This window comes from Schistocerca americana, chromosome 3, assembly GCF_021461395.2.
Source record: "Schistocerca americana isolate TAMUIC-IGC-003095 chromosome 3, iqSchAmer2.1, whole genome shotgun sequence".
Lineage (NCBI taxonomy): Eukaryota > Metazoa > Arthropoda > Insecta > Orthoptera > Acrididae > Schistocerca > Schistocerca americana.
In genome coordinates this window covers 941,575,229-941,590,076 of record NC_060121.1, presented here as the reverse complement: position 1 = coordinate 941,590,076, position 14,848 = coordinate 941,575,229, and the positions used below count along the sequence as shown (strand labels likewise).

The 14,848-nt window shown below is 38.6% G+C and overlaps 1 protein-coding gene across 3 annotated transcripts in view; it reads right to left on the bottom strand.

The window, feature by feature from the left end:
• Positions 1 to 786: 786 nt before the first annotated feature.
• The window catches only part of LOC124605691 (phospholipase D1), a 181,228-nt gene continuing 167,166 nt past the window's right edge, over positions 787 to 14,848 (bottom strand). For all 3 annotated transcript variants that reach the window (XM_047137547.1, XM_047137548.1, XM_047137549.1), the window contains 3 exons: positions 11,511 to 11,726; positions 6,214 to 6,336; positions 787 to 1,688 (listed from right to left, as the gene is read on the bottom strand). In XM_047137547.1, the coding sequence (XP_046993503.1) occupies positions 1,587 to 1,688; positions 6,214 to 6,336; positions 11,511 to 11,726 (441 nt within the window). In that variant the 3' untranslated portion in view covers positions 787 to 1,586. The remainder of the gene's footprint in view (positions 1,689 to 6,213; positions 6,337 to 11,510; positions 11,727 to 14,848) is intronic.

The window sequence follows — 14,848 nt, the reverse complement described above, 5'->3', positions numbered from 1 at the left end:
CGCCACCCACCTACATTAATTTCTTTCATCTCAACATTTCTCACGGTAACTATTCCTTCCTTCACTCTGTTTTAGTTTTCTACATCTTCCATTTTCTGATCTGTCTATTTTTGCAGTACCCCTCTCACCTCTGTTACAAATAATGCACTTAACTTTTCACTCTTATTTACTTGTACATAATGTTTCTGCAATAATCTTTTCTGTCCTGGGTATTACCTTGTCACCCACCTTCAAGCCCTCATGTTTTCAAATCTCATCCAGTGCAATACCCAACAGTCAGTCTTTCATTCTCATCCTGCCTGGTACGTCTCCCTTGACTGGGGTTTTGGGTGACTTCTCTGAACTCTACCACTTTTCCTAAACCTCTCCAGTTCCTTCCCCTTCATTCCTTTTGCTCGAAGAAGGAGCCGAGTAGATCTTTTATCTATCCTATTACGACATACCCTTCAGTATTACATGCACCTAAAGGTAGCTTTAATCAATTGTAGATATTCCAGCACAGTAACTAGAGATGAGGCAACTGTGCTTGAAAAGTGTTTTGGATTATGCCACTATAGGCAGTTGTATAGGTCAACACATGCATAAATAGGAAAAAGAAATATCTCCACCACTATGCTACCTGATTTGTTTAGGTTACAAAGATCCATTAGCACCCAGTGATTGGCACATTCAGTCCAGGAGAAGAATTAACATTTTTTACATTTGTGGTTCACAGAAGGGTGGCTGTCAGGACAGAAAAGGGATGGAGACAGAAGTGGAACGATTATGGAAAAATAAAGAGCAATGTTTGTATCTGTAAAACAACATATACTCACACATATTCACTTAAGAGAGAGTTGCTCGAGACAGATATGTACATCACAGCCTTTTGAAGTACTCTTTACAAACATTATTAGTGTGACACATTGCTGGGCATCTTTGACAGGACAAGGCTACTTGGAATGAGAATTTGTTTACACACGTCCCTTTTATTGAGCCCAAACAAAATTTCCCTACACATACAAAAAGTCTTTGAAAATGATTATTTTGATCAACATATTCAAACATATCTGACATCAAGTTGTGTGCAAAGAGGCTACCGAACTTCTAATGGATCAAGATACCCCAGCGTTGTACTAATTCTAGAACATGATTTTAAAATAAAACATGAAAACAACAGTTAATATATATGTCACTCTCTACAAAATTCATTAAAATATAAAAAAATACAAAACATCATAAACTATATAATAAAAACTTTCAGTATAAATATTTGCATATAGGAACATTACTGACAGACAGCTAATGGCAAGATTTCACTGTGTCACCTAAAAAGTGAAGTGGTAATTTATGCGTATCTTTTTAAGCAATAAAATACAACTTCCATATGAATCTCAGTAAACTAAACAAATGTAACAGTTCTGCTGCACTTAACAGAAATGTCTGTCTTGTCACATGTAGCTATAAAAATAAAGATGTTTTATGAGCAACAAAAGTACTGTACATATAATTACATTACATACAACACAGTTCCAATAAAATGGAATGTACGCTGGTGTAAGTCTGTATTTCTTTACTATTATGTCATCCATGCTGCAATAAACACATCATGTCCACAGTGATGTGGGAAGTATTCCTTCTACAGAACTTGGATTTGGGGTTAAAATTTCATCTTTCAGGAATTCTAAGGGGATGTTCACCAAGAAACCCTGAAGAGAGAAACAACAGCAATTAAATGCAGCACAGTAAAATTGCCAACGTCAACTATAACAAACAACAACTGAAGTAAATATTTCTTTTGTTACATATTCTTCAACAAAAGTGACTCACACAGATTTCTGCGACATTTTCATTATTCCATATTAAAGAACTATTACATTCATAATTGTTTGCAAAATTTAAAACTTCACCTCTGTTGAATTTGTACACAAATACTATGGATGCAATACTATAATTAAAACCAAAATTTATCACTAAAAACAGATCTTTTTCTATGAAGTAGCATAGTTATTATGTGGGCAGACTGATAAACCAGATACATTTAACAGGAAGGAGGTTTTTTAAATCACATCTTGTAAGAACTGAATGAGTACACTACATTCATCACATGAAGAACTGGTTATGAAATAGCCTTGTGTGTGTGTGTGTGTGTGTGTGTGTGTACTGTTTCTAAATTTTTATTAAAAATGAGAACTAAAGAACATCATTAAGCAAAGTTTCCAGAATTTGCAGCACTTTTTTGGCCTATTGGTGACTGTAGATTAACTTGGATTCACCATAACACTCAAGAGTCCAAACAAAACTGTGGAAAAAAGTTTCGGAACGTTCTTCAATGAAAAGACTGTTTTGCTGAGGTGGACTAATCATGCCCACTGATTTATTGAAATCCCAATAATTATGATAGATTATTCAGAGAAATGCCTTTCATTTACTATACAACTTTCAAAAATTAATCCCTTCGTAAATGCCATACACAGAGTGATTCAAAAAAACTTTTACAAACTGATGTGGTATATCAGGCATACAAGTGTCAGTATTCATATAGGAACCAGGGGTCGCAAAGGCCACCCAGAGCTATTAAATGACATTGCAGTTACTTAGTCACATGGACACCCACTAGAGGAGATGCTGAACGTTTGGCCCAGACAAGCAGCTGACTTTGATGCCGCACTGAACGGCTCACCGTGTGAAAGAAACCTCCTGCTGCTGCAACAATCCTGCCCACTAGGTCCTATAGTGCTGTAACATGTTTTATACACAAGGGCCTTCAGATCCCCACCACCAGGGAAAAATCGATCGGGGGCATGTCGGGTGATCGTGGTGGCCATGTGACTGGCCCACTGTGACCAATCCAGCAGCCAGGAGAGGTCATCTGCAGATATGCCCGCACTTGTCTTTCCGTTGTGCTGATATTGAATGCTCCCGACCAGTAGGCATGGGAACATCATTCAGCATATCCGACAGAACTTCTCGCAAAAATATGAGATACATGCGACATCAAGTTGGCCTGGGGGAATTTAGGGGCCAATTAAACAGTCTCCGTAGATGATAGTCTATACAGGGTGTTACAAAAAGGTACGGCCAAACTATCAGGAAACATTCCTCACACACAAAGAAAGAAAATATGTTATGTGGACATGTGTCCAGAAACGCTTACTTTCCATGTTAGAGCTCATTTTATTACTTCTCTTCAAATCACATTAATCATGGAATGGAAACACACAGCAACAGAACGTACCAGCGTGACTTCAAACACTTTGTTACAGGAAATGTTCAAAATGTCCTCCGTTAGCGAGGATACATGCATCCACCCTCCGTCGCATGGAATCCCTGATGCGCTGATGCAGCCCTGGAGAATGGCGTATTGTATCACAGCCATCCACAATACAAGCACGAAGAGTCTCTACATTTGGTACCGGGGTTGCGTAGACAAGAGCTTTCAAATGCCCCCATAAATGAAAGTCAAGAGGGTTGAGGTCAGGAGAGCGTGGAGGCCATGGAATTGGTCCGCCTCTACCAATCCATCGGTCACTGAATTTGTTGTTGAGAAGCGTACGAACACTTCGACTGAAATGTGCAGGAGCTCCATTGTGCATGAACTACATGTTGTGTCGTACTTGTAAAGGCACATGTTCTAGCAGCACAGGTAGAGTATCCCGTATGAAATCATGATAACGTGCTCCATTGAGCGTAGGTGGAAGAACATGGGGCCCAATCAAGACATCACCAACAATGCCTGCCCAAACGTTCACAGAAAATCTGTGTTGATGGCGTGATTGCACAATAGTGTGCGGATTCTCGTCAGCCCACACATGTTGATTGTGAAAATTTACAATTTGATCACGTTGGAATGAAGCCTCATCCGTAAAGAGAACATCTGCACTGAAATGAGAATTGACACATTGTTGGATGAACCATTCGCAGAAGTGTATCCGTGGAGGCCAATCAGCTGCTGATAGTGCCTGCACACGCTGTACATGGTACGGAAACAACTGGTTCTCCCGTAGCACTCTCCATATAGTGACGTGGTCAATGTTACCTTGTACAGCAGCAACTTCTCTGATGCTGACATTAGGGTTATCATCAACTGCACGAAGAATTGCCTCGTCCATTGCAGGTGTCTTCGTCGTTCTAGGTCTTCCCCAGTAGCGAGTCATAGGCTGGAATGTTCCGTGCTCCCTAAGACACCGATCAATTGCTTCGAACGTCTTCCTGTCGGGACACCTTTGTTCTGGAAATCTGTCTCGATACAAACGTACCGTGCCATGGCTATTGCCCTGTGCTAATCCATACATCAAATGGGCATCTGCCAACTCCGCATTTGTAAACATTGCACTGACTGCAAAACCACGTTCATGATGAATACTAACCTGTTGATGCTACGTACTGATGTGCTTGATGCTAGTACTGTAGAGCAATGAGAAACATGTCAACACAAGCACTGAAGCCAACATTACCTTCCTTCAATTGGGCCAACTGGTGGTGAATCGAGGAAGTACAGTACATACTGACGAAACTAAAATGAGCTCTAACGTGGAAATTAAGCGTTTCCGGACACATGTCCACGTAACATCTTTTCTTTATTTGTGTGTGAGGAATGTTTCCTGAAAGTTTGGCTGTACCTTTTTGTAACACCCTGTATGTTAAGGGTAAATCTTCATTGTGAGGTATGCACACGTGTAGGATGTGGGTTCACATCTGCCCTCGTACGCAGGGTGTGAATGTTCATCACATCCTCGTGGAGAACACAGCCTTACTGGTGAGAGGACACTCTCTGTGATGCTTCGGTATGCAGCAGATTCCTAGAAAACTACCATGCAAATACTGTGCGCTTGTAGTAGTTCCCCAGTTGCAATGCCTGGATGTGTTGGAAATGGAAAAGATGCAGTTGTTCCTTGTGTACAATGCACCAGACACAGGGTTGTGGGGTATCAGTGCTGCAGGACACATCTCGTGTACTTGTTTATGGCATATGCTGCAGCCTTTTGAGAATGCGTTCTTTATCCCAACTGTCCATGTTGTCAATCGGTGACCAACATCCGGCTCGGGCACATGGAACGATCTGGTTTTGCACAATGGAAGATGCAAAGTGGCAAATAATGTGTGGTATGGCACCTTTCTATGATGATATTTTGTATGTTACCATCAGATGGCTTCTTGTCCATTGCACTTGGCTGTGTCATACATCAAATGCATCTCAGGAAGTTCCACGTTGTGAATGGCAATAGGTCTCTAAGTGTTCTGCGCAAGTTTGTAAAGCAGTGCCCTCTAGTGGCCGTAGTGCCCTTGAGCCCAGTTCCAATTTGTATTCTTGATTCTTGTCGTTTTTTTTTATCACCCTGTACATAGAAATAACAGGGCAATTGATTTTTAATAAGTGTGAGAAGAAAAGCAGCCATCAGTTTGACCCAACATCACAGTGCTGGTCATGTTGGAGGTGCTACAGCTTTGCCAGTTATATGGATAGCTGTAGCTTAATATCAAATATAAATCAACAAAGTGTGGTCTTTTTCACTTTATGAGTTAAATACTGGACTGAGTGCAAATTGAAATCTGATTTGTAGCCTGTTTACACCAATCCATACTACTATTTTTTTGAATGAAGAATCAATAAAGGTACACGTGGCTCAGTGGTGAATGTCAAACTACAAATTCAGTATCTCAAGTTTGGTCTCCAGTCACTCTTAGAATTTTAATCTGTCTCTTATCACTTCTTTCACCTCTGGCAATATTTGTTGACGTGGAAAATGCCAAGTTGTGCCATGCTTCATAATCCTTGTTGAGTTGTAGCTTACCCTATTACTGACTGGGGAGTCAGTTGAAGGGTCAGAGAAAGGCAAAAGCATACTACGTCCAAAAGGACCAAGACTAATAAAGAAATATTCAAAACTATCTCTGGGTTGATAACAGCTTTATCTTTTTAAAAATAAAGATAGCAGCCTTTTGTCTATGAACTTAAGTAAACTGAACAAAAAATAAATGGACACCATTACATTCTGAAATGGTCTGAGTACAAAGGACAGTTTGCCTGGACAGTTCTAGACATGAACCAATATGTCTTAGTAAAAATCGAACAACCATTTTCATCACAGATACTCAGTAAAAAGGGTTAAAGACCAAACAAAACATGTTTTTTTCTGTATGTTTCTCTGTCGTATTATGTACTTCTGTTACACTCAATTGAACCACACAACACACTTTAGATAATCATTGTTAATATTATCAGCACTGTACCTGGACATTCTCCAGCATTGCCTCCGCACTGGAAGGATCTGTGTCAGAAAGAGACAGTTCTTCCTGGAATTTTTTCAGTTTTGAGAAGCTAGTGGCCTGATCTGAAGGAATGCAACGGAATACCTGTGAATGAAAATTTATTGATGTGTTAGTCTCAAACTGTCAAAAACTGCAGAAAATAGCTGCCTATTTGTATCCTATTTCTGGATAGAAAGAATGACAATTTTATCAAGTTATAACTTTTTGCTACACATGAATATAATTGGACAAATGGATAATATGGAAAAAAGGCACCAAAATTACAGTACATTATTATTATAAAATCCAACAACTGCTTAGGAAAGAAAAGAGTAAGGAAAATATAGATAGTGATGAAGGTTTTTGTCAGACAGTCAATGTATCATACAGGCTGTTTTGCAGATAAAGTGTGCAACTGTTGGAGTTTCATGTATATAAAACAGCATACAAGTGAGTGCATTGCTCTGTAATAGATGTGATGGCAAACCTGCCTATACTAAGTTCCAAACTCTCTATTATTATAATGGATGGGCATTGTAGGTAATTTCCATTACTGTTTCAAACTTCCATACGATACAACCTGTACACTCGAAGATGCCCAGTAAAAGTGTTACTGCACCCTAGTATTCTTTTGTTATTTTCAGGCTGTGAAATTAATGGAATTTGACAGGTAGTAGTTAAATTATAACATAGAGAGTATTAACACTTAGAAAGATTATGGGTAAACAAACAATGAGCTGGCTAAATTCAAACTGTATGAAGTAGAAACACCAGAAATTTCCATTAACTGTTAATCTTGGACACTAACCTGAATGTAATACTGAGATTGCAACGATTCTCCAGACTTATTCCGAGATTAAATTATTATGGAGGTTTTGGAATAACAAATAATCATACAATACAGTTTTTCATCAGCGCATGTGTCTAGGCCTACTTCAGTTAGAACTTCTTGACTGAGGCCCCATGGTTGATGTACCAAACTTTTCCCTGGTGTTTCATCTTTGAATGCGAGGAATATCCATAACAGTTGCCATTTTATCTCCAAAAACATCCTCCACAGGTGGAGACGGAAGTCGAGGAATAATTTTATGTATCAACCACAGCCTCTCGAGCCAAGTAGCTGAACTGATGACAACTGAAGCCAATAATTTCTTTTGAAATTTTGTGGAATTGTGCCAGAGAGAGAGAGAGAGAGAGAGAGAGAGAGAGAGAGAGAGAGAGAGAGAGAGAGAGAGAGAGATTCATCAGTCATAAACTGGTCTCCATTGTGATACAAATGTCTCTCTTTACATCTGACAATTAGGTTCATTTACACATAATAAAAGTAGTTCATTTAGCTGTAATAATTCATACCATGAGCTGCACTATCACTTAATGTGTCAAAACTTGTCATTTTTGTTGAAGTTTTGTCAGACTGTGTCAATAAACAAATAACTTTAATATGGTTCCTGCCAGCAGTACCTCTAAAAAGCAATAACAAATGTCCAGAAGCAACAAACAGTCATTCCATTACTCAATTGCAGAGACATGCAATGAGACATCCAAAAGTTGGTGGTTACATAGTGACCCCCACCCCGCCTGTCATTGGGCTGTTAACCACTCTATGATGGGATGGTATGTCTTATAGGACATCTTTGTGGTTATTCAGCTGACACAAGAAGCTAACTATAGGTCACACATTGATTGCTTGTATGACATGGGACATATCACATTCCACTGAAGGGGCTGGAGTTAGAAGTGATGTTGCAGGTATTCCTTTTCCTTGCATCAAGTGCGTTCACATCATTGCTATGTAAGCCATTGTAGTTTGTTTTCAGGAATGTAATAGTTTCATGCATAACTAATGAAGGTACTATCAATACATTTAGTTCCTTAAATTTATCGCTGCAGGATTGTCTTGTGGAATTCTAACAAGATGTTTGATGCCCTTTTTTTATAGAATCTTAAAGAGAGTCTTAATTCTACAACATAAGGCCACCAGATGTATTGTTGGAATCCTCTCAAGACAATCCTGCAAGGATAAATTTAAAGAGCAAAATAGACTGATAGTATCTTTATAAATATAAGATATACAAGGTGGCCAGAAACAGTTGGAAAAGCTCGTTAGGGTGTTTCAGTGTAGGTTGTGCTGAGAAATAACTGTTAACAAAAATTTTTGCTGCGTTAGGCTGTTTCCGAGTTAATTAGCATTGAAGTTAGCCAAGCAGGCAGCTGTATGTGAAAATTCAAGCAAGCAGCCCATCAGAGACTGTGAGATCAAATGTATTCTTTGCTCGATTTCCTAAAACGAAACATGAGAGTTATACAAAAATTGGACATGAGGGCAGTAGTAAGTTGGTTGGTTGGTTGGTTGGTTTGGGGAAGGAGACCAGACAGCGTGGTCATCGGTCTCATCGGATTTGGGAAGGATGGGGAAGGAAGTCGGCCGTGCCCTTTCAGAGGAACCATCCCGGCATTTGCCTGGAGTGATTTAGGGAAATCACGGAAAACCTAAATCAGGATGGCCGGACGCGGGATTGAACCGTCGTCCTCCCGAATGCGAGTCCAGTGTCTAACCACTGCGGCAGTAGTAAGAATTGAATGTGAGCTAAAGGCTGAGCAGTCTCATGTGCTACTATCTTCACCAATGGTTCCCATACTCTTCCTCCGATGGAACATCTTGAGAACCATGGTAGTTTGACAGAACACTTCATTTGTATTAAAGGTTAATGAAATTCTAAAACATGAGAAAATCTTGTGTTATTCAGTGATTACTTCATTTTTAAATCATAACTAATAACATAGAAATCCTAACAAGTTTTTAAAAAACTGCTTGAATTTGTGCTTGCGACGGCCTGACTGGCCATCTTCAATGCTAATTAGTTCGGAAATGGCCCAAACATACTGAATTTTTCTCTTAACAATTATTTCTCAGTACAACTTATCGTGCAACACCTTTACAAGCCTTTCACACTGTTTCTTGACACCCTGTATATTTATGAAACTACGTGTTTTTCAGAATAAATTGCAATGCATTATTAAACAAGGATTTGCATGACCATAATCCAAGGAAAAAGGATTACTACCACACAGATAACAAAAGAATAAAACTATGAGGGTACTTCAAAAGCAAATTACACATATTAAGGCAGGCTAAGTACCTCATATTGCATGCTGCACTACACATCAGAGTAAAACAGATACATAACACTATTTTTGAACAAAGCCGCCAAGTTCTTGTGAACAATGGTCAGCATGTTCTATCAAACATTCAATTCCTCAACGACAGACATCTGCTCCTCGGTTAGAGCCATTCAGGAACCGCTATTTGATCATCATTGTTGTTGGAAAATCTGTGATTGCTCCAAATTCCTTTTCAATTGCCTGGACATTGTCATCCGTGGTCGATGTCAATGGCCGTCTGTAACGACCAGCATCGAAAATGCCTGTATGTCCTTGGTCAAACTGTTTGCATCACTTCAGCAATCACTTCAACATGGCTAGACCCAACACTGAAGTTCTGGTGGTGTATGGACTAAATGCACAGTGAATCTGTGTGCAATTTAGGCTTTTTGGCCATGTGAATTATATTGTCCCATGTACTTCAACTTCTCAGTACATTAAAAGTTATTGTGCCATTTCATTTGCATGCTGTGATGCCCCTGTTAACCATACCACACTGAAACTGTGTCTGCAGGTAACATAAAACATGTATGCTCTTCTGAAAATGTACCGCTCTTGTTGTGCAATGGTCTTACTGAGGGAAATCATGAGCAACTTATTTTTTGAAGTCCCTTCGTAATTTATACAGATTCTGTAAACGCCAACAAAATTCTTTTCAACTTGCTACCTCAGTCTTTAAAAATTATAGATAAGTACTTGATTTCAGAAATAAACAAAAGTATTTTCTAATCTCTGCCAATCACTCAGTGTTATCGAATATTGAAAAGCCCAGTACTGAAAGGATGCAGGAATTGAGAGTGTTTCAATCCTGAAATATATGCACATTTATCATGCTACAATTTCTGGTGATGTATATGAGTGAGTAAACATGTAGATTAATATGGTTTTCTGTTATTAATTCATGTTAGATGATGTTATTCTGTGAACTCATGTTTAAATTATGTATTCCAGATATTTTTCTCTGTCTGGGTTTGTGCATATTCTGTTCGATTTATTCGTTGGGCTATGGATGGTGTTGGGGCATAGCAGCCGATGTTCTGACATTAGAGCAAGTGCAGACTGATTTAATCGCTAACTGCTGCTCTGTGGAAAAAGCCAATGGAAGATTCTGTGAACAAATAATGAACAATGCTATACAAGAGAACATTGAACATTGATGAGTAATTTAAGGAGTCTCTTGTCTGAAGTTTTGGGAAAGAGTTCTCTTTTAAGAGTATTGCAAGAGGTATTGGATGTTGTGTGACTGTTTCTGTAAATAAAGTTAATGAGAACTCCAGTCTACTGATTTAAGTAGAATGGGTAGATAAATGTAGTGTCTGATGTACAACCATTCAAGTACTGTGCAAAATTACTGCGAAAGTGTCACAGTCACAGTTTAATGCAATATCCCTACTAACAAATTTGTGTGGCATGCGCGCGCGCACACACTCACACACACACACACACACACACACACACACACGGCTACTGTGTCTCTGGGCACTGAGGCCTAACTCAGAGCCTGGAGATAGCCTGAAGATGACACTGGCTGTGTGTGAGTTGTGCACAACATATGAATATATATGTGTGTTTTTCTAAATCTGACTAAGGGTTTTAGCTGATAGTGCTGTCGACTTTTATTGTACTTTTAAACTGCCTGCCTGCCACTCTATGCCTCCTTTATGTGGTGAGTAGCAATCTGTCTTAATTCATTTTGTTGTTAATGCCGAATTAAAATACAATTGGTGTTCATAAATATGGCAACGGGGGAATGGGAGACATGTTTTGGTGAGATATTTTGTTATACTTTGAACTGATAAGTGATTAAAAATGAACACGATTAACAGATTAAGTACTCCAGGAAGATTAAGTAAAGTGCTTAAAATAAATTATCACGTAACTGATACCATCGCATATGAACTGCTGGCTCTATCTTTTCCTTGAAACTGTCTGTTTACCTATTTTTTAAAAAGAGAGAGAGAAAGAGAGAGAGAGAGAGAGAGAGAGAGAGAAACAGAAAAGCTAGCTTGTATACAAGAATAATCAGGAATAATTCAAGGTCTTGTAAGAGACTTTTGATTAATACAAATTTAATGGATCATTTTTATCATTTAGAAATTACATGATTCATTACAAACCTCCTCATAAATTTTGGTGTTGTCAGTGGATATCCTTTTCCACACATTATTGAAGAACTGGTGACTCACTGGGTCCATAATGTCTTCCTCTGAGAGTTTTTGCCTGTTTTTCAGAAGACCAAGATGTTCTCTAAAAAGCTGCTTTCTAAGTGATGCTGCACATCGTCCAACCTTGTAAGGTTGTCCATTCATTACACCATCTTCCAATTCTATATCCTACAGCATGCAATTATCAAGGTAGCGTTAATGAAAACAACTACAATAAAATGTATTCTACATATCAAAGACAAATGGTTGAAAATACAAAATTTACGACTTCATTGTTATATGTCTAAATCTCTTTTCATTTAATTTCTTATACTGCATGTAATTTATAGGTACGCTATTACAATGTAGCCATAATTCACTATGAGCAATAGTTTTATCAGACTTTCAGTGGAGAAAACACACACACACACACACACACACACACACACACACACACACACACACACACCTCTAAGAGTATGTAATTTTATATATTTTTTTGCAAGTTTCAGGCATTATTAGCATGCAAGTGTGATTCTAGACATTAACAATGTAGAACTTTCAAGTTGTAGCTAAGCAGTCGCACGAGTCAAGTGCTGTGTTTGTCTGTCTGTAAGAGAAGATATACATGAATTTGTGTGGATGTACAGGGAATGCAAAGGCACCATGAGCACAAATACACAATATAAAGTGTGTTAATATTAGTATTAGTGCCCAAATTCTCAAAGTGGATATAATTTTGAGCAAAATGTCAAAGATGAGTAGTTACTCAAGTTGGAAAAGAGAGAGAGAGAGAGAGGGAGAGCGGGAGAGCGAGAGAGAGAGCAAGAGAGAGAGAGAGAGAGAGAGAGAGAGAGAGAGAGAGAGAAAATCAAATGTGATGGAGACCTGAATAATGATTATAATTACTAAGTGTTCCATGTACATGAAATTTATGGATATTCCAGCAAGGAAACAGAAATGAAATAAATTATGAATGTGGGTGGGGTAACAATGATCAGAAGTGAATTTACACTATCAAAATTATAAAATAAAAATCTCTGATTTGGAGATGTCTGAATCAAATAACAACAGGAAAGAAAAATTAAAAATACTGGCATTTAGGGCACAATCGCATTGTTGTCTGAATAAGGGCCAGCCATGAAGTGTAAACTTCATGCGAGCAGCGTGTGCTGTCTAAGGTCTGCTCAGTCTTTCCCAGAAGTACTCGGCACAATGTGACACTTCACTGAATATTGCAGTGTGGCATTTTTTTGGCCAGCACAACTCTCATCAGTTCGGCAGAATCATGGTGTCAGTGCTGTTTACTGTTCACTATTTGTTCACAGTATGAAGGACTTTCACTGACATAGCGGCATTCCTGGCCAGGTCGAGGATTTTCTCTACCTAGGGACTAAGTGTGTTTGTGTTGTCCTCATCATTTCATCATCATTCATGAATGTGGTGAGACTGGACTGTGTAAAGATTGGGAATTTGTATGGGCACTGACAATTGCGCAGATGAGTGCCCCACACACCAAATATCATCATCACACCCAATGGCTGTTTGCACAAAAAGAGGAAATCTAGTGACCTGTCCTCACAAGCCTTTAAAAATGAATGGAAATCACAGCGGAGACAGAAAAGAATTCTTAATATATGTTATGCAGTCTCATAAGTGATGGGTATTGCAAATTTGCTATGAAACTATATTACAATACCATGGAGAAATAATTTAAAGATTTAGTTGACAATGAAAGACCAAAAAATACAAACGTTTAGCAGACAGGATTCACTACTCTGTACATCAAGAAGTGCTCTGTGCTAAATTTTCAGGCATGCAGCAAGTGAAGAAATTGGTGGTACAAACAGAAAAAATTCTGCAACAGTTTTCAATGGAAGTGAACAAATAGTACGGAGATCTTATATATTACTGTGAAGTATGTTGTTTAAGTTAAGGGGCACAAATGGAAGAATATATTGCAGACCTCTCATTTTAAGTGGCCTTAACTGCACACTGTTTCACAGTAAGACACTGCGAGGAGAGAAACAACTTCTTTCTGATTTGATGGGGATGCACTTAAAAAGAAAATTTGTTGTAGAAGGGACACATTCCTACAACCTTTTTCCAGTTACCTAAGCTCACTGGTGCTAAACAAGACACGAGTTTTGAAGAATTCATTGTGGCCTTGAAAGAATTACAATGATCATTTCCTAAATGTTTTGAGGACCTGCCAATTTTACATCTGTTCTTGAGACCATTTACTGTTCCAGTTGAAAGCGCCCTGTGTATGTGTAACTTACTGATCTGCTTGGTAATTCTTGTTTTAAAGATTTTAAAACTGTCCAGGACATCTACGCTGCTTTCCTCAGGTAGAAATTCCATGGCTCCATAATAAGGTTGTAAAAGTGCCACAATATTTTGACCAACATATGTAGCTGGAAGACATTTTTTCGATTATGAAACTGAATAATAATTAAGTGGCAAAGTCTGTGATATTGTTTGCATCTGTCCCTATGCTGACAGTTTGCACCAGAAAAAAATTATATTATGTCTCTAGCGCATTGAAAATAATTAAATAATACTGAAAATTTGTTTTGTTTTTTATCTGTGTTGTTGAGAAGTGTGAAATATGAAAAAAAGTCATACATAATGTGACTGCATTGCCATTTAAATGAGGCGTGTTCACAGTTTTTCCCTCTTCCCCCTGCTGGCAATAGAAAGAGTGGCATGGCAGTGTGGGAATTGTGCGAGCCAGGCGGAGTGCTATGGCACTTGTGCCAGTGCACGGCTCGTGAGATGAATTCTTGTTCGCCCCTGTCTAAATAAAGTGTGATCTACTCTGTTAAAGATTATCTCCTAACAAGACAAACAGCCTGAACACATTTCATAATATCAAAGAAGAAAAGCCTGCATTTGGCCATCATGATATGACTTACCTTCAATGTAGAAATGAATGGGGGCAAATAAAAACTGACTGAGACAGATGCCAATAAAGAGTTCTGCAATAGGAACTGTAGCTACAGTACGCACAAGAATAGCGAGTGAGAGTATGTGTCTGGAGGAGTGGGCATGACACAACACTTACAAAAGTAACAGAATCGGTTTGGATTATCAGCATTGTAAAACTAAAGCCACCATGACTGAAAAGAATCATCTAACACCAGTTGATTCAGTGGCTGGCACACACAAAGCAGAAAAATAAATGTTGCTAAAGGCATACAGGCTTTGGATTGTTGGTGTAGTAATATGCTTCTGAGGTAACACATAATTTTGGTGATGGAATTTAAAAGTCATTTTTTTAACACCCATATGAGCTGTTAACGTGAATT